Genomic DNA, 20,530 nt, shown 5'->3' on the forward strand with positions numbered 1-20,530 from the left:
ATCCCTGAAGTTGGAGACTTTTATCTCCCTCACCAACTTCAAACATGTGCTATCTGAGCAGCTAACCGATCGCTGCAGCTGTACATAGTCTATTGGTAAATAGCCCACCCATTTTCACCTACCTCATCCCCACACTGTTTTTATTTATTTACTTTTCTGCTCTTTTGCACACCAGTATCTCTACCTGTACATGACCATCTGATCATTTATCACTCCAGTGCTAATCTGCAAAATTGTAATTATTCGCCTACCTACCTTTTGCACACAATGTATATAGACTCCCTTTTTTTCTACTGTGTTATTGACTTGTTAATGGTTTACTCCATGTGTAACTCTGTGTTGTCTGTTCACACTGCTATGCTTTATCTTGGCCAGGTCGCAGTTGCAAATGAGAACTTGTTCTCAACTAGCCTACCTGGTTAAATAAAGGTGAAATAAAGAAATAAATAAAATAAAAGCTTCAAAATCCTTCTTTAACCTGTCTCCTCCCCTTCATCTACATTGATTTGAAGTGGATTTAATAAGGGATAAGGGATCATAGATTTCACCTGGCTTCAACTGGTCAGTCTGTCATGGAAAGAGCATGGGTTTAATGTTTTGTACACACATTGTAGTTGTATACAGTGCAGGTATTTCGCTTATGAATTGTTAAGATCAATTATGACCTATTTTTGTAGTTGTACATTCAAACTAAGGTCCTGGTGTTCTTATACAGTAAACTTTTTATTGAAGCAATATACATTTACATCCACACAAATACAATACGTTTTTAAAAGTTGCAAAAGATATACACACAATAATGTCAGTGGCACAACCAGTCATGTTTTCTAAAAAATACATCTCTGTACAATAAAGTGCTAAACATAGTCCAGTAACTATGATCTGAAAATACAGTGTTTGTCACAGAATAGAGCAAGTTGCCAACTTCAGCCAAATGTCATTGTACAATGCCTGCTGTCTTTCAGATGATGGCCTGAGTGACACTATGAGGTCCTTTTCTGAGTAAAGTAACTACCAGTCTCTGGAAAACTATGTATGAAAGTTTCTTACATACCTGATTCTACAACATGATGAATGGGTAAACGACAAGACTAAGAAGCTAAAGTGCTACTGCAAAAGTTTGAAATGAGCAATGACTGATATCTATGAAATGATACGTTTACACAGAATAAAACAAGCTTATCAAGGTTCGCCCTGGGCTTAAAGCTGAAATCTGTAGGGGTGAAACTGCCACATCCGTTTGCAATATTACAACAAAGACGATACTTCAAACAACGAACACATTTTTTTTCATTGCACATGCGATAGATCAGCAGAGTACTATGATATATATTTTTTTACCAGGATGCATCTCTGCCCCACAATAAAATAATAACAAATGTGCCTGGAGTGACCAGTGGCGCTGTTTCACCTTACGTCAATTATAGCTTTAATTTTGACTGTATTTTTCTTTTTACAGTCACTCAGATATGTGTATGGAAATGGCTTGTATAGTGCAATATTCTGAATCTCAACCCCAGAGTTGGAATGTTCTGAGTGACAGAGTTACATTTGGTACATTGCTCCTCATTTAGCCTACAGAAAAATGGTATCCCATGTACCCCAGCTCAGCTCTTCTCCTGCAGCATGTGTTGCCTGGTGGAAGATGCTGTGCTACCATCCAAACTAGACCCCGATTTTTTCCGCATCCGTTCAAGAATGTAGAATCGGAGCATCAGGAAGAAACCTATGGGACAGACCACACAATGTTTCAGATTAGTTCTGTGATGGACCAATAATACAGTACAGAAGCTAGAATCTATGCTCCAGAATTAGATTCCAGATTCTGAATTCAAAACAGCCTATAATCAACATCATTCTAAACTATCTGTAACAGCTAAATGCTTAATGAATGTCACTTATTTCAACAGTAGTGAAACAAATGACATGGATACAAATCCACATTCACTACCGGTCAAAGGTTTTATAACATCTTCTCATTCAAGTTTTTTTTTAATTTGACTTTGTCTTTTACATTGTATTATAGTGAAGACATCAAAACTATGAAATAACACATATGGAATCATATAGTAACCATAAACTATATGTGTTCAACAAATCAAAATATATTTGACATTCTTCAATGTAGCCACCCTTTGCCTTGATGACAGCTTTGCACACTCCTGGCATTCTCTCAACCAGCTTCATACGGTAGTCACCTGGAATGCATTTCAATTAACAGGTGTGCCTTCTTAAAAGTTCATTTGTGGAATGTCTTTCCTTGTTAATGTGTTTGAGCCAATCAATTGTGTTGTGACCCAGTAGGGGGCAGGGGGGGGGGGGGTGATACAGATGATAGCCCTATTTGGTAAAAGACCAAGTCCATATTATGGCAAGAACAGCTCAAACAAGCAAAGGGAAACAACAGTCCATCATTACTTTAAGACATGAAGGTCAGTCAATAAGGAACATTTCAAGAACTTTGAATGTTTCTTCAAGTGCAGTCGCATAAACCATCAAGCGATATGATGAAACTGGTACTCATGAGGACTGCCACAGGAATGGGAGACCCAGAGGTAACTCTGCTGCAGAGGATAAGTGCATTAGAGTTACCAACCTCAGAAATTACAGCCCAAATAAATGCTTCACAAAGTTCAAGTAACAGAAACATCTCAACATCAACTGTTCAGAGGAGACTGTGTAAATCAGGCCTTTGTGGTCGAATTGCTGCAAAAGGAACCACTACTAAAGGACACCCATAAGAAGACGAGATTTGCTTGGGCCAAGAAACACGAGCAATGGACATTAGACCGGTGGGAATTTGTCCTTTGGGTTGGAGTCCAAATTGGAGATTTTTGGTTCCCACCACTGTGTCTTTGTGAGACGCGGTGTAGGTGAACGGATGATCTCCGCATGTGTATTTCCCACCATAAAGCATGGAGGAGGAGGTGTTATAGTGTGGGGGTGCTTTGTTGGTGACACTGTCTGTGATTTATTTAGAAGGAAAAGCATACTTAACCAGCATGGCTATCACAGCATTCTGCAGCGATATGCCATCCCTACTGGTTTGGGCTTATTGGGACTATGATTTGTTTTTCAATAGGACAATGACCCAACACACAAGGAGAGTGATGGCGTGCTGTATCAGATGACCTGGCCTCCACAATCCCGACCTCAACCAAATTGAGATGGTTTGGGATGAGTTAGACCGCAAAGTGAAGGACAAGCAGCCGACAAGTGCTCAGCATATGTGGGAACTCCTTCAAGACGGTTGGAAAAGCATTCTAGGTGAAGTTGGTTGAGAGAATGCGAAGAGTGTGCAAAGCTGTCAAGGCAAAGGGTGGCTGTTTGAAGAATCTAATATAAAATATATTTTGATTTGTTTAACACTTTTTTGGTTCCTACAAGATTCCATATGTGTTACTTCATAGTTTTGATGTCTTCACTATTATTCTACAATGTAGAAAATAGTAAAAATAAAGAAAAACCTTTTGAATGAGTAGGTGTTCTAAAACCTTTGACTGGTCCTGTAGGTATTTTAAAAAGGTCACACCAGCAATAAAGAGCAGTTTTTTTGTGAACTTCTAGCAGACAGAGCTATACACTAGCTTTTAATCTAAGCATGTAGCTAATAGCTAGTGAATACAACTGGAAATCGGTTGCAGGGAGGTTTTTCCTAATACGCTGTTGAAACAGAACACTTTTACAGGGCATTGTTTTAAAGCAACACAATAGACCCCCTTAAATAGACCCCCCTTAAATGATTTAGATGCACTATTGTAAAGTGGCTGTTCCACTGGATGTCAGAAGGTGAATTCACCAATTTGTAAGTCGCTCTGGATAAGAGCGTCTGCTAAATGACTTAAATGTAAATGTAAATGTAGACGGTTGGCTCTGACAGCCTCCTCTGGTCATGTGACCATATTAACCTTTTGATAGACTCAACAGAGGTGGACCTACCCTGTAGGGAGTTGAGGATGCAGAAGAGGAAGGGGATGAACTCCGAGATCTGTCCAAAGTCCAAGAATCCCAGGCCCCACGTGGTCCCGAACAGGCAGCTGAGACCCCACATACTGAGGAACGCTACCTTGTTCTTCCGCCACTCGTCTCGGTTCTGGATATTTCTCAGGACCAGGAAGAGCATGATCAGACCAGAGAGGACCACTACAGCCAGGAAGGTCAGGTTGATGAAGTAATGGGCTAGTAGGCCTACAGAGTGTGGAGACACATCCATCCAGCACCTAGAAGACCATGGTGAAAAAGCATGAACCACTGGGCTAACTTACTCATCACCTCAGTCAAATGTCAAAACTTTAACTACTGTTCATCTTACAGGTACAGTAGATCCAAAGTGCACTCACATCAAGTAGGGGTTGTTGACATCCTCACTGGACACAACCTCTATCACACCATAGACTTTTCCAATGGCAAGCAGTACAATGACCGGAACAGCTGGGAGACCTGGACAGAGGATCAAAATGATGGTAACAGTCAATGGTTTAAAGGTGTATTCATGTAAATTGTATTCATCTACCAATGGGCAGTGGAATATAATCCAATTCTTTGTGCACGTTTCCACTCACCAAAGCCAACCAGGTGCCAAACATACGGATTGGGGGAAGGGCTGAACACCATGTAGACCAACCAAAAGGTGTGTAACACTTCAATAAACATCCAGGAGAAGGAACTGAGCAGAGCATAGTGGAGAGCCGCCCCAAAAACCCAGCATGCCTTGTTACCTCCCACGTTGGCCACAGTCCCTGTCAGGAAGAAGAGGAGGCTAAGAAGGAACAGTGCCATGACCAGACCTCGATGGACAGCAGTGGACTGGTCCTTCGCTCTCCTACCACAGTGCAAGAAGAGGAGATAAAGTTAGTGAGTGAGAGAGATGGGGGAGGGGGGATGGAGAGAGAGAGGGTAACTGCTATGAAACAAATATCACTCGTATTTTTTAAGCATTTAGGATTTCCCATGATCTCAGATATTTGCACAACATGATTAGGAAGTATTGTCACATGTTGAGGCCTGGTAGGAGATATTATGCGTAGGACAGGCTGCAGGGTGACAGATTATTGCATGTGAGGAGAAGTACCTCTGTGTGTTAAGGAAGTAGATGAGGACAACACAGCTCAACGTAGAGGCAGCACAGCCCATTGATGTAATGACAGTTAGAGCCACCAGATGGCGGACTGGTCGTGGTTCCAATTGCTGAGGTGAATAGAAGACAAAACCAATTTTAGGTCTACTATTACCAATCTACTTGAGATGAGTTCTTATTTATTTATTCAAATGATTGCCCATGTAAATATTCTAGATAGAGGTTATAGCTCACCACTAGGATGGCAAAGTATGTGAGATGATTACAGTGGCACTCTGTATCCTCCACACCTTTCTGTATGGTCTCACAACCTTCCTTTTTCCATGTGACCTCTGCTGGATCTGCAACAATTAAACCAATACCAATAGCCGTAGCAAGACCCGGAAATGCTAACACTGCATAATTAAGCGTTAAGGCCCAAGGTGGTGTGGTACATGGCCAATATACCACAGGTAAGGGCTGTTCTTACACACGACGCAACGAAAAGGGCCTGGATACAGCCCTTCGCCGTGATATATTGGCCATATACCACAAACTCCAGAGGTGCCTTATTGCTAGTATAAACTGGTTACCAACGTAATTAGAAAAGTAAACAAGTAATTTTGCATCATACCTGTGGTATATTATCTGACATACCAAGGCTTTCAGCCAATCAGCATCCAGGGCTCGAAAGACCCGGTTTATAATATTGAATAAAAATCCTCTATATTCAATACAAATAATAATATAAATAAGTATGCTATTATTGCAACCAAGTTTAAACATGCTTCTTTACAAACCTTTCTTTGTGTCCCAAGAAACACATTTTCTCGAGTGACTTGTCTGAAAAAGATAAGTTACAAAAGGGAGATAAGAGGCAAGTAGAGGGACTAACATATTTAATTCACCACTAGATGGTGACCTGGATACTGAACAACATACCAAAACACATACCAAATCATGTATATCTGTCTGGCATGCAAGATTAGCTTCAATCATATTTTACAAGTGCTACTGTTGACCAACTCACTCACCGAGTCAGACCAGAAAGAGGGATCAAGTGTGCAATGATGTGAACACAGCATTTTCAATTTAACTGATACACCAGAATCAATCAAAATATCTAAATGTGATAACAATAAGACCATGCTGAGATAAAGTCCAGAAACACTAAACACTACAACCATACAACAGAAAGTTAACTTTACTCTAACTGTACAACTGTTTAAGGATACACATCTACTGTACTCATGGGCAACACCCCTGTGATGTACAGTGTTGAATAAAAAGCTACTTGCTACAGTACAATTGCTAGAGTGACTCATTCTGTGATGAAGCAGACATCTTTTTCTACAAATCTTTCACTTTGTTTCCTTTTGCTTCTGAAGGGGCTTTTGAAGTGGTTTGTGCTCGGAGGGTTTGAGACAGTAAAATACATCAAGGGAAGGAAATGGCGTGCTTCCAGTCAACTAAGACACACAGAGGCATTTAGGCAAGCACGCACACACTTACTGGTATGGCAGAATGATGGAAACCAATCCTGATTGGCTCTGGAAGGTTGGTGATGATCTCATTCTCCACAGTGATTCCCACCACATCTTCTAGAATTCTGATGTCATTCTGGTCTGCCTTAGAACTCCCCTGTGAACACAACAACCAGAATCACAACTACACTTCATACTATATGGGACGGTTTCCCCGGACCCAGATTAAACTTCGTCTTGGACTAAGAAGCATGTTCAATGGAGAATCTTCATTGTCTAATTCTTAGCTTAAATCAAGTCCGGAAAACCGGGTCCTGCTATCAGGAAGCATTACCAACGGTTTGGTGCTTTAGTGTAAACTGTAATGTACATAGACTAGGTTAGCAGCCAAGTGAAAAACCCAATTTGCTCTTACCTGGAATAAGATACTGTTTTTGAAGTAGGTGCAGACAACCTTGACCTTTTTCTTTTCTGGAGGTTTCAGACAAGAAGGCAGGTGAACTGATGGAATCATTTGAGGAGGAACTCCTTGAGGCGCCTGCACAACACCAACACACAAGTTAGTTATAATAAACATAACATTACGTGTTTGTGTGTCTGTGTGTGCGTTTATGGTCTTACAGGCAGAGTGATGTTGTAGCCCTGAAAGCCTTCCTCCATCTCCACCACAGAGCTCAGGGCACAGGGCAGCACCACGTCCCCCAGCACCTTGGACCTCATCACTGTCTCCTCTATCCTACAGACCAATACAGACAGTATTTACAACCCACTCTATCTCATACAGGTCATTTCTATGCATTACATACAGTGCCTTTGGAAAGTATTCAGACCCCTTGACTCTTTCCACATTATGTTACGTTACAGCCTTATTCTAAAATGGATTAAATATTTTTCCCCCACCCTCATGAATCTACCCAGAACACCTCACAATGACTAAGCAAAAACAGGTTTAGAAATTTTAGCTAATTTATAATAAAGAAAGCCCTGAAATATCACATTTACATAAGTATTCAAACCCTTTACTCAGTACTTTGTTGAAGCACCTTTTGGCAGCGACTACAGACTTGAGTCTTCTTGGGTATGATGCTACAAGCTTGATACACGTGTATTTGCAGAGTTTCTCCCATTCTTCTCTGCAGATCAATCTCAAACTCAGGTCAGATTGAATGGGGAGTGTTGCTGCATAGCTTTTTCAGGTCTCTCCAGAGATGTTTGATCGGGTTCAAGTCTGGGCTCTGGCTGGGCCACTCAAGGACATTCAGAGACTTGTCCCGAAGCCACTCCTGCGTTGCCTTGGCTGTGTGCTTAGGGTCCTTGTCGTGTTGGAAGGTGAAGCTTAGCCCCGGTCTGAGGTCATGAGTGCTCTTTTCATCAAGGATCTCTCTGTACTTTGCTCCGTTCATCTTTGCCTAGATCTTGACTAGTCTCCCAGTTTTTGCCGCTGCAAAACATCCCCACAGCATGATGCCACCAAGATGCTTCACTGTAGGGATCCTGCCAGGTTTCCTCAAGACTTGACGCTTAGCATTCAGGTCAAAGAGTTCAATCTTGGTTTCATCAAACCAGAGAATATTGTTTCTCTGAGAGTATTAAGGTGCCTTTTGGCAAACTCCAAGCCTGCTGTCATGTGCCTTTTACTGAGGAATGGCTTCTGTCTGGCCACTCTACCATAAAGGCCTGATTGGTGGAGTGCTGCAGAGATGGTTGTCCTTCTGGAAGGTTCTCCCATCTCCACAGAGGAACTCTCGAGTTCTGTCAGAGTGACCATCGGGTTCTTGGTAACCTCCCTGACCAGGCCCTTCTCCCCCGAATGTTTCAGTTTGGCCGGCTTACCTGCTCTAGGAAGAGTCTTGGTGGTTCTTGGAGACCTTCAATGCTGCAGACATTTGTTGGTACCCTTCCCCAGATCTGTGCATCAACACAGTCCTGTCTTGGAGCTCTACGGATAATTCCTTCGACCTCATGGCTTGGTTTTTTTGGTGACATGCACGGTCAACTATGGGACCTTTTACAGTCAGTTGTGTGCCTTTCCAAATCATGTCAAATCAATTGAATTTATCACACGTGGACTCCAATCAAGTTGTAGAAACATCTCAAGGATGATCAATGGAAACAGGATGCACCTAAGCTCAATTTTGAGTCTCATAGCAAAGGGTCTGAATATTTATGTAAATAGGGTCTCTGTTTTTACATTTTTTAATACATTTACAAAAACTTCTAAAAATCTATTTTTGCTTTGTCATTATGGGCTATTGTCACGTGTGCTCCCTCTCCGGCCTCTAGGTCACCAGGCTGCTCGTTATGGCGCAGACCTGTCACCATCGTTAAATGTACCTGCACGTCATCAGACTCACCTGGACTCCATCACCTCCCTGATTACCTTCCCTCTTTATGAATGCCTTCCCTCTCCCTTTGGTTCCTTCCCCAGGTGTTATTGTGTCTGTTCCTAGGTCATGTCTGTGCGTTGTTTGTGATACGTGTTGGTTTCATTTACTTATTAAAACACTCACTCCCTGAACTTGCTTCCCGACTCTCAGCACACATCGTTACAGAATATCGCCTCACCTAAGGGAAGCATCAGGGAGTCTTTTTTTGTTTGTTGTTTCAGTGTAAATGCAGTCGGGTCCGGGAGCCACTACAGGCTCTCATGCCTCAGCCGGATTGCCAGGCTCTCATGACTCATGCCTCCTCAGGCGTTATTGTTTCTGTTCCTGGGTCATGTCTGTGCGTTGTTACGTGTTAGTTTCATTTATTTATTAAAAACACTCATTTATTTATTAAAAACACTCACTCCCTGAACTTGTTTCCTGACTCTCAGCACACTTCGTTACAGCTATTGTGTGTACAGTTGTGGCCAAAGGTTTTGAGAATGACACAAATATTAATTTTCACAGTCAATTAATTGCAAAGTCCCTCTTTGCCATGCAAATGAACTGAATCCCCCCAAAAACATTTCCACTGTATTTCAGCCCTGCCAAAAAAGGTCCAGCTGACATCATGTCAGTGGTTCTCTCGTTAACACAGGTGTGAGTGTTGACAAGGACAAGGCTGGCTCTGTCATGCTGATTGAGTTCGAATAACAGACTGGAAGCTTCAAAAGGAGGGTGGTGCTTGGAATCAATGTTCTTCCACTGTCAACCATGGTTACCTGCAAGAAAACACGTGCCGTCTTCATTGCTTTGCACAAAAGGGCTTCACAGGCTAGGATATTGCTGCCAGTAAGATTGCACCTAAATCAACCATTTATTGGATAATCAAGAACTTTAAGGAGAGCGGTTCAATTGTTATGAAGAAAGCTTCAAAGCGCCCAAGAAAGTCCAGCAAGCGCAATGACTGTCTCCTAAAGTTGATTCTGCTGCGGGATCGGGGCACCACCAGTACAGAAGTTGCTCAGGAATGGCAGCAGGCAGTTGTGAGTGCATCTGCACGTACAGTGAGGCGAAGACTTTTGGAGGATGGCCTGGTGTCAAGAAGGGCAGCAAAGAAGCCACTTCTCTCCAGGAAAAACATCAGGGACAGACTGATATTCTGCAAAAGGTACAGGGGTTGGACTGCTGAGGTCATTTTCTCTGATGAATCCCCTTTCCGACTCTTTGGGACATCCGTCTTCTGGAGAAGACAAGGAGAGCGCTACCATCAGTCCTGTGTCATGCCAACAGTAAAGCATCCTGAGATCATTCATGTGTGGGGTTGCTTCTCAGCCAAGGGAGTGGGCTCTCACAATTTTGCCTAAGAACACAGCCATGAATAAAGAATGGTACCAACACATCCTCCGAGAGCAACTTCTCCCAACCGTCCAGGAACAATTTGGTGACGAACAATGCCTTTTCCAGCATGATGGAGCACCTTGCCATAAGGCAAAAGTGATAGCTAAGTGGCTCGGGGAACAAAACATCGATATTTTGGGTCCATGGCCAGGAAACTCCCCAGACCTTAATCCCATTGAGAACTTCTGGTCAATCCTCAAGAGACGGGTGGACAAACAAAACCCCACAAATTCTGACAAACTCCAAGCATTGATTAAGCAAGAATGGGCTGTCATCAGTCAGGATGTGGCCCAGAAGTTAATTGACAACATGCCAGGGCGGATTTCAGAGGTCTTGAAAAAGAAGGGTCAACACTGCAAATATTGACTCTTTGCATCAACTTCATATAATTGTCAATAAAAGCATTTGACACTTATGAAATGCTTGTAATTATACTTCAGTATTCCATAGTAACATCTGACAAAAATATCTAAAGACACTGAAGCAGCAAACTTTGTGGAAATTAATATCTGTGCCATTCTCAAAACTTTTGGCCACAACTGTAGATTGCTTTTGGGCATGTGATAGTGATATAGAAACTGCTGTACTATAGATGGACGTTTTGTGTACAAACCAGCCACCACCAACTATTCACAATGAGCTCAATTTTCTGCTCTGCAGCTCACTCATAATAGATGACATCATACTTCACTGCTGCCCGAACATGTTTACAACCACATCTTGTCATGGTGGTTAGTCAACTCAGGAGGATAGGCATAGCCATAGAGGATAAAGGAGTTTGAGAGATGACATGGAGGGGTGTAATTCAAAATAAAGAGGTAAAACTTACATGTTCACCTTATCACCAGATCCCTGACTTGCCTCATCACAAAACTCATTTTCTGAAAGGCAAAGAATCCATTCAGAAACAGTGTAGTATTTATATTTTCAAGACTGTATAACACACCCAAAATGTACTTAGATGAACAATAAATTATTAAAGTTGATTTCCTCATCAGAAAATTTAACTGACAACCTAAAGGCTTGCTTACTGCAGTTGATAATTTCGCCAAAGAATTCATAGGCTGGGTGTGTTTTGTAACTTATGATATCATCCCGTTGTGTCGCCTTGAGTATCCCGTACGTCGAAATCCCTTTGTTTTTGCCTTGGGACAGGTCAGTGCAGCAGTTCCCCTGTAGACCAGATGGCCAGCACAGAGTGTGGTTCTGTCCATTCACCTCTACCCAGAGCTGGTCCAGAAGGGGCTCCCAGTACACACAGAAGGGTCTCTCTCTTGCCTCTGGGCTCGGATCCAGCTTGATGACAGAGGAGTTCTCACATTGGGCCGTTATCTCACCTCGGATGGACAGGGAGCTCTCATTGGCTGAGATGGTGATGGTTCCACAGCCCCTTTTCAAATTGTGAGCCAGAGTTAAGAGCCCGTTGCCATGGCGCCAGGTTCCACACATTTTGAAGTCCCTGTCGTTTTCCCCTGATCCTGTTTGGACAATAGTTTTTGAGAATTATTTATGTTTTACTTTTAAACTTTTTAAGAAACAGAATCCCTCTCAGTTCATACAGTATTTTTCTTTATTTGTAGGACATTACAAATAAAATGTTCACTTACCTGATGCAAAGAGGGCAAAGAGAAAGATCATCCACAGGGTCCCTCCAAACCCCTGGTTAGGCTCCATTGTTACTGTATGGTTTCACCTTTGACCTCTATAGAACGGCAAGAAGAACAACACAGTTGTAAAATATGAATACTGCTCAACTTTAATTAGTGTTCTGTGAAAAGCAGGATAGATCTGTCCCAGGGTGATTGCACATATCTGTACCTTTCCTTCCAGAGGCAATTCTCTAATTATTTACCCTGTCTTCTCTAAACAACACATTTCCTAGACACCATTCCTCTTCTTAGATACACTTATTCTTTAAAAAATGTATAATTAACTATTTCCTTATCAATAAAAACATTTGTTCTAAAAATCCATTCAGTGTCCTTTATTGAGTTCTTATCAATGAGAACACTCTTTCCTTCCAACGATCACACAGACGACACCAGTCACTGTGTCTTGTATTCACTGAGTCTTCAATGACATGTATGTGTTCTGAGGTCTCACAGATGCAGACTTACCAGTGAATGCAATGCTAATTCACTGTATTCACACTAATTTCCGTTTTGAGAACTAAAATCTCTATATCGTGGCTGCTGCCATGGTGATTGACGTATCTTCCCACAGACACACGCCACAGACTTTTATTTCACATCCTACTGAGTTGTAGTAGCAGACTGTAATGGCGTTCTTCTTTTGTTGAAGGAGAGTTGGACCGAAATGCAGCGTGTAAGTTACTCATGTTTATTAGGAAGACAAACGAACGAACTATACACGAATAACTAATAAATACAAAAACAACAAACAGAACGTGAAACCTATTACAGCCTGACTGGTGCACACTACACAGAGACAGGAACAATCACCCACGAAATGTAAAGCGAAACCCAGGCTACCTAAATACGGTTCCCAATCAGCGACAACGAGAATCACCTGACTCTGATTGAGAACCGCCTCAGGCAGCCAAACCTATTAAACACACACACCCCTAATCAGCTACAATCCCAACTACTACAAACCCCAATACGAAACTACAATACATAATAAACCCATGTCACACCCTGGTCTAACCAAATATATAACGAAAACACAAAATACAATGACCAAGGCGTGACACAGACAAGTGACCTACATGTGCACAATTTAAAAGGTTGGGGAAGCTACTCTGAAAATACAGTTTACCAAGCTGCACTCTTACAAAAAAAAGGGTTCCAAACAGGTTCTTCAGCTGTACCCATAGGAGAACCCTTTTTGGGTCCAGGTAGAACCCTTTGTATAAAGGGTTCTACATGGAACCCAGGATGGTTCTACCTGCAACCACAAAGGGTTCTTCAAAGGGTTAAACACAAAAATTGTGTTTCAAGTAAGAATTATGCAGGTCTGATGCCGAAAAATAAAGGAAATTCTTGCCTACTTCATCCATATTTTATTTTTGTTAAAATAGTAGTGTGTCGTTCCAGTAGTTAGCTACACCACCACATGGAAGCTAGCTAAGGGTGAATTTCGCTACATTAGTCAAATATGTTTAGTGAGATCTATCTCTCTTCAACATCAGATTTACAATTTTCTGTTTACACTAGCCTCTGATATGGTATGGCCAAAGCCACATTACTGCTTCATGTGTGAGTGCAGCTATTAGCATACTGTAAATACCATAGTTTATAGACAAACAAAATAAGGACACAAATTCAAACTATACAGGAGCTTCTCATCTAAACCATATTGAGCACAGTGTTGCACAATTGGTTAATGCAGTGATTTATTCACAAATATTTTTGTGCATATTTTTAGAGCTTTTAATTTATAATTTGGCTAACAGAGCAAAAATCCCATCTACTGGTATTAAGATAATTAAGGTAATTCGTGCAGGGAAATTATCTTCACGTTGTACGACTCAGAGGGGGGTATATGGTGTAGATGTCTCCCACATTACCTCAGGAGGAAGTGTTGGAGACATCTCTTGAAGAAAGATTTGAATCTAGATCTGTCTCTTTACTCCACAAAAATATATTTCCTGGGACTAGTTTGTGTCGTCAAAGTAGTGTAGTGTAAAGAGGCCCTAAGATTGAGGGGACAGGATGGGATTTTAGCTAGCTAACGTTAACAATGCTAGCTATTTTTGACAAACTTTGCTAGCTAATGGCAACATTGCCATCTCTCTAAAGTAAATTTGACAACATGATAATGATGTCAAAGTTATTTCCTACTAATTATTTGCCTACTTTAGCAATGCCATAATTTAGACTAAATAGTCATTAGTTCCCTTTCAGGATGACTCGATATCAGTCAACTTTTCGGCAGCAATATAGTGGACAGCGGCTTTATTCCCCAAACGAATGACGGCAGTACACGCTATTGGCTACATGCTTTGGTTTCTGTGGGAAAACTGCACTCCTCCATTAACAGAAGACAGACAAAAAACTGCACACAGCCATTGAACCACAATCTAGTGGGGTTTGTGGAGGAGACAGTTTACGTACAACATACCTAAGAAACCTGTCACCTGCAAATGATATCCACGTACAAGCACTGAGCTAAATGTTGAGGCAGAAAGGTTTCCTACAGGTGAAGGCCTATTCTCATCTATGCAAAAATATATTTTTATGTAATGAGTGTGAGCACCAACACAAGTGAGATATCGATCAATCCCACAATAGACTGTATCACCCTTGCATGACCTACTCCCTTGTAGCCACCTCAACAAGCAGTGTTACACACCTTCCCTATCTGTCACATTACTGCTAAAGTGGGCATCAGATCATTTGCCAACAAGTTGAAGTACAAAAACAGTGTAACAGTAGTGTTATTATCATGCAAAAAGTGAGCACAATAAGAGAGGTCTTGATTATGTGTCTATGAGTAAATGCAATGCAGCACATTTTTGAAAGTATGAAGACAACGTCAAATATCAGACAATCGTCAACAGCATGGTTTTTATGGATTATACAGTGGACTATACCTTAACCATACTTATAAGAAATGCACAGTCTCCCCACCACATAATCAGAATTCACATAATCAACAAGTGCACACACGGTGGTGCTCAGTTCTCTTTTGTTTGAGAAGGGCGAACCCGACCTCCACCCAGTCTCTGCCCCCACCCCCTCTCCATTGTTCAAGGGCCTAAATGCAGTGAAAGAATGTCCCTTTCACTTCTCAACTGTGTGTGTGTGTGTGTGTGTGTGTGTGTGTGTGTGTGTGTGTGTGTGTGTGTTGACACGGTTCAGACAGTTATAAATGTTCAAGGCCACAAAGCATATTGTATAGTAGCTAGCCAAATGACGCATGAGCTTGGTGTCAAATATGAGTCTTAACATTCGGTAAGCAACTTAAGTTTACATTGTGATACTTCTGATGTGACAGAGGTAAATTCACACACACACAATCATAAAAAATATTTGAACTGCTTACTGTAATATCTTTTCACACTTCCCTCACCAGTTTCACCCTTTCTTTTCAAAGATGCTGCATGTGTGAAATTGTGGCCTCAATCGAAACTTCCGCTATCCCTTGAACTCTTGTTCAAACTTTTTTTCTTTAATAAGCTGCAGTATTTTAAGCTGCAGTATTTTGATGTATTCAACAACAGTGATTAATCCTATCTGTCACGGACAGCATCTGTATTTCACTTCAGAGTAGTATAGCTCTGAGTGGCAAAGCAGTCAAAGCAATTGTGAGTCAGACAGACATGCAACAAGCTTTACTCCACCACCTTTTGTCTGAGAAGAGCTAACAGAGCATAAACGCCCCGCTAGGGCAGAGAAATGTGACCTGGTCCGTGACATCAGAGCTGAACAAAAAAGCTCTCTTGTTGGGGCCCTAAGCTAAACAGACAAAGAGCGTGAATAAAGTTCAAGGTTCAAACGATGGTCCAGCATCTGCTTTAGCAATGTTGACCAGTGTCCCCTCAAAGACCTGATTTCAGCCATTTAGATGAACAGGTGGGCAGAGTAGCTGGTTCAGATCAGAGATGAAAGCAAAGCTAGGAAACTCAGCTGTTTCAAGAGGGCCAAAACAAAGATGAAAGTGCCAAAAATATTCACATTTACTACATTTTAATATAGGGTTATACAGTTCATCCAGTAATTTAACATGACTTTAATATTGCTTCCTTCTGTGAGGAAGCCATGGCCCAGTAAGCAACAACATTGCCAATGGGGTGGGAGGTAGCTTAGCAGTAATTTTTTAATTTTTAATTTTACCTTTATTTAACTAGGCAAGTCAGTTAAGAACAAATTCTTATTTTCAATGTTGGCCTAGGAACAGTGGGTTAACTGCCTTGTTCAGGGGCAGAACGGCAGATTTTTAGGGATTCGATCTCGCAACCTTCCGGTTACTAGTCCAACGCTCTAATCGATGTCCATTCCCCTGCGGGAATCTAATTAGCATAAGAAGAAAATCCCCATAAAAATCTATCAGTTAGACCTAGAGATACTGTGCATCCGGAAAGTATTCAGACCCCTTGAATTTTTCCACATTTTGTTACGTTACAGCCTTATTCTAAAATGGATTAAATCGTTTTTTCCCCTCATCAATTTATACACAATATCCCATAATGACGAAAACAAAAAACTGAAATATCACATTTACATTTAAGTATTCAGACCCTTTACTTAGTACTTTGTTGAAGCACATTTGGCTGTGATTACAGCCTCGAGTCTTCTTGGGTATGAGACTACAATCTTGGCACACCTGTATTTTGGCAGTTTTCCCATTCTGCTTTGCAGATCCTCTCAAGCGCTGTCAGGTTGGATGGAGAGCGTCACTGCACAGCTATTTTCAGGTCTTTAGAGATGTTCGATCGGGTTCAAGTCCAGGCTCTGGCTGGGCCACTCAAGGACATTAAGAGACTTGTCCCGAAGCCACTCATGCATTGTCTTGGCTGTGTGCTTAGGGTCCTTGTCCTGTTGGAAGGTGAACCTTCGCCCCAGTTTGAGGCCCTGAGCGCTCTGGAGTAGGTTTTCATCAAGGATCTCTCTGTATAGTATTTTGCTCCGTTCATCTTTCCCTCGATCCTGACTAGTCTCCCAGACCCTTCTGCTGAAAAACATCCCAGCAGCATGATGCTGTAACCAACACGCTTCACCGTAGGGATGGTTGTCCTTCTCCCCAGATTGCTCCGTTTGGCCGGGCGACCAGCTCTTGGAAGAGTGCTGGTGGTTCCAAACTTCTAACATTTAAGAATGATGGAGGCCACCGTGTTCTTGGGGACCTTCAATGCCCCAGACATTTTTTGCTATCCTTCCCCAGATCTGTGCCTCTACACAATCCTGTCTCTGAGCTTTATGGACAATTCCTTCGACCTCATGGCTTGGTTTTTGCTCTGGCATGCACTGTCAACTGTTAACCCCCAACAACTGATACCTGGGCGCCTTCTGATTCAGAGGGTTTGGGTTGGGTTTGGGTTGAATATGGGAGACTTCAGTTGAATGCATTCAGTTGTGCAGCAGACTAGAGATCCCCATTTCCTAAGGTGCATTTAGTTAATGCCAGTAGTTATTGAACTTTGCAGTCTTTGCATGCATTTAGTCCCAATGTTTATAGCAACAATTGTAATCTGCTGGTTAAAAGGCTTATACTGATACAAGAACTGTATTATTTTGCCAACCTGGCAAGCAAGCAGACAAACATTAAACTGCACCAAAACCATCACCCATCACCCAAGCATTGATATAAATACTAGCAGCATCTCATTCTTCGATTCTGCATTTCATAATAGTAATACCATTACAATGATGCCTACTAAAAGTAAGAACAGATAGAATTTTGAAGAAATTCAGCCAAAATCAACTGTCACGTACTTCAGAGCAAGTTATTTATGTTTTGGTCAACCTGACAAAGTTATCAAGTTAACGGAACATATTCCTATCAACAACAGAAGAAGAAAAAAATAAATGAAAGAAAACACAAATGTAAGAACTGGTTTTTAACGGGTTGTAGACTAATTTAGCGCAAAGTGAAGCAGGCCAAGTCTGAGGTTCACTATTAGACCCTAAAATACAGAAACACCTGCCTCTGCTTTGTCAATAAATTAATTGTCTCCACACTGCATGTATTAACCGGTAGGATACACATGTGTTCTGGTGAAATTAGGAAAACAATGAAATATCACAGATTAATTCAGTAAAAAACGGGTTTACATTTGTTTTTGTTACCTTTACACAGTCGGACCCCGTCTGCGCCTCTGCTGAACGTGGTGGTTATGGTTTTCCGTCGATTGTTTTCCTTCGATGTCTAAAAATGTGTCAGAGGTCCTCCTATAAGCGATGCTCTTCACAACTCCACACGCGGACTATACGCTAGTGACAGAAACATAAACTGACGGTGTGAAATGGAATGCGTAAAAATCCGGATTCCTCCCCAAAGCTCACACACACTCAGACACTCACAGCAGCGTGTGAAAATGAGCTCAGTCATACATGACTGAAAGTTACTCTTTCAAAGACTCGGGTATTTTTTTAAATGTCATTAGGCAACTTCCAGACACCTCAGACCATCCGCCACTGTACTGGCACCCGTGCTACACAGTACACCCACAAAGAAAAGGTCCAGTATTGTTTGAGTTGCCTAACCCTGTACAGAAAGCCACTCCTTAGGGAATAGCTGTCAGCACGGACAACGTGTGAGCGCCAGACTGCCTGCGGGTGGTTGGTAAGAGGAGGGCCACCGTTTGGTGAGCTCTCTCTCTACAAGAAGAATAGAAAGTAATAGGCTATTCACTATACAATCTATTTTAGGCTATACCGGGTTCCTAGCTCTCGCTTTCTGTATGTTTTCTTAGAGAACGTCATTATCTATAAGTGAAGTCTACATACTACTGCATGTCTTATTGCTATGCTCTGTTATTTCCCCAAGGTTATCAGCAGTAGGCTCGCCAACTGTGATATTGTGCCACGTTAATGTTTAACCATGGGTAACAATTACCTGTAGACTTTGACAATTGACATTTTGTCAAGTCACAATTTCCATGAAAAACCTCACAGGAAGGAGAGAGAGAATGAGGTCGAGGCTCCTCTTCTGTCTTCAGCTGTCTGTGTTTGTGTGTCTGTACAGGAGGGTGTGCACATGCCTGCATGTGAAGAAAGCAAGCTAACAAAGGGATACTTGTCAATTGAGTGGAAGTATTTCCCAGTTGTATTTTATTACATGGCTGTTGCCCTCAACGAGATAAGGATATGTTCCACTTCACTGGTGATGAAAGGTGTCTGCTGATTCTCTGTGGCTTGTTTGTTTGTTTGGTATCAGAAATAGGACGATACAGAATCCATATAGGCATAGGGGGCTACAGCTGAGAGTCACAACTGGCCGTCCGTCCAGCAATGCATGCACCCTGACACACCAGTAACTGTTCCACCTACCCCAGGATTTTAAAAGGGAAGCAGATATTTGTCAAGCCTCCATATAAGAGACAAAGAGGAAGATTTAACAAACGTCACTATTTCTTTGCCAATCTCCAGACAGTGGTTATCATGGTTGATGATTAGGCTTTTTAACTATTAGGATTAGGACATAGTGTTTTTGTGGTGAAGGTAGTAGGCTATTAACTGTGGCAGTCAGCTCAGTAGCAACTTCACAATGGTTCCTCAGCATGCACACGCACGCACACACACACACACACACACACACACACACACACACACACACACACACACACACACACACACACACACACACACACACACACACACACACACACACACACACACACACACACACACACACACACACACACACACACACACACACACACACATACACAGGCCTTTCATCTGTTCTAGAAGGTCTGTCATTTGTTAAAGATTTGTAAAACAGTGATGGTCTTTGTTATAATTGTATGTTGATGTAGTTTTCACTGGGAGACCAATAGGTAGTGATGAGTCAGCTCAGCTGCATGCCTTTATAGGTTTGGTGGCCTCTGTCTGGACTCCAACATCCTGCAATTAGGGTTTTCACCTTCAACCTTTCATAAACAAATATCAAACACAAATGTGCTTTGCTTTTAACCATTTGTGAAAAAATTGTCTGTCATTTTTTGCAGAGAAGTCATAAAAATGTAGAAATAAGATGTGAACTTGGTGTTAAAGGAAGCTGCACTTCCTCAAACCTTTCTTTGAACATCATGTCATTTGTAGGAGGTTTCATTCACTTGTTAATGCTCTGAAGCTCGAAGTTTAAAACATTCCGTAATATCTCAGACAGTATCAGGTAGATTCCCCTCATGCACTTGCACACTCACAGCTATGGCTCAAATACAGCAGGTGCCTTGTGCTCCGAGATACTTTTGTTAACCTCCTCACACCCTTTCTCCCTCCCTCACCCCTGGAATTCCGTGGCGCCCCAAGGTAATAACACTGATGTATTGTGCCTAGGGTCTCACACACACACACACACACACACACACACACACACACACACACACACACACACACACACACACACACACACACACACACACACACACACACACACACACACACACACACACACACACACACACACACCCTATTAAATATTTGATGGATGCAAACCAAGACACTTGGACTCACCTTCTCTGAGGCATCCTCTTGTTATTGACCAAGTCAATGGTTTCATAGCAATTTGGGTGAGTTGGGGCCTCACCACTAACT

General features: G+C 41.9%; 1 protein-coding gene across 1 annotated transcript; it reads right to left on the reverse strand.

The window, feature by feature from the left end:
* Positions 1–704: 704 nt before the first annotated feature.
* LOC135504691 (adhesion G-protein coupled receptor G5-like) lies at positions 705–18,693 on the reverse strand. The gene is made up of 14 exons (XM_064923485.1): positions 18,059–18,693; positions 11,915–12,009; positions 11,339–11,785; positions 11,137–11,188; positions 7,162–7,276; positions 6,956–7,078; positions 6,569–6,697; positions 5,857–5,899; positions 5,312–5,418; positions 5,072–5,187; positions 4,563–4,822; positions 4,341–4,440; positions 3,940–4,220; positions 705–1,726 (listed from the first exon to the last, which is right to left on the reverse strand). The coding sequence occupies exons 2-14, from the start codon at positions 11,979–11,981 to the stop codon at positions 1,608–1,610; spliced, it is 1,959 nt and encodes a 652-aa protein (XP_064779557.1). The 5' UTR covers positions 11,982–12,009; positions 18,059–18,693; the 3' UTR covers positions 705–1,607.
* Between the last annotated feature and the right edge of the window lie 1,837 nt (positions 18,694–20,530).

The sequence above is a fragment of the Oncorhynchus masou genome, chromosome 2, assembly GCF_036934945.1.
Source record: "Oncorhynchus masou masou isolate Uvic2021 chromosome 2, UVic_Omas_1.1, whole genome shotgun sequence".
NCBI classification, from domain to species: domain Eukaryota; kingdom Metazoa; phylum Chordata; class Actinopteri; order Salmoniformes; family Salmonidae; genus Oncorhynchus; species Oncorhynchus masou.

What these genes read in the sequence shown, in the direction of transcription:
- LOC135504691 (XM_064923485.1), bottom strand. Translation starts at nt 11,981, where the DNA reads ATGGAGCCTAACCAGGGGTTTGGAGGGACCCTGTGGATGATCTTTCTC. An exon ending in TTGGCACCTGGTTGGCTTTG is followed by an intron (nt 4,441 to 4,562) that starts GTGAGTGGAAAC and finishes TCCTCTGTCCAG; the next exon opens with GTCTCCCAGCTGTTCCGGTC. An exon ending in CATCCTCAACTCCCTACAGG is followed by an intron (nt 1,727 to 3,939) that starts GTAGGTCCACCT and finishes TCTGTCCCATAG; the next exon opens with GTTTCTTCCTGATGCTCCGA.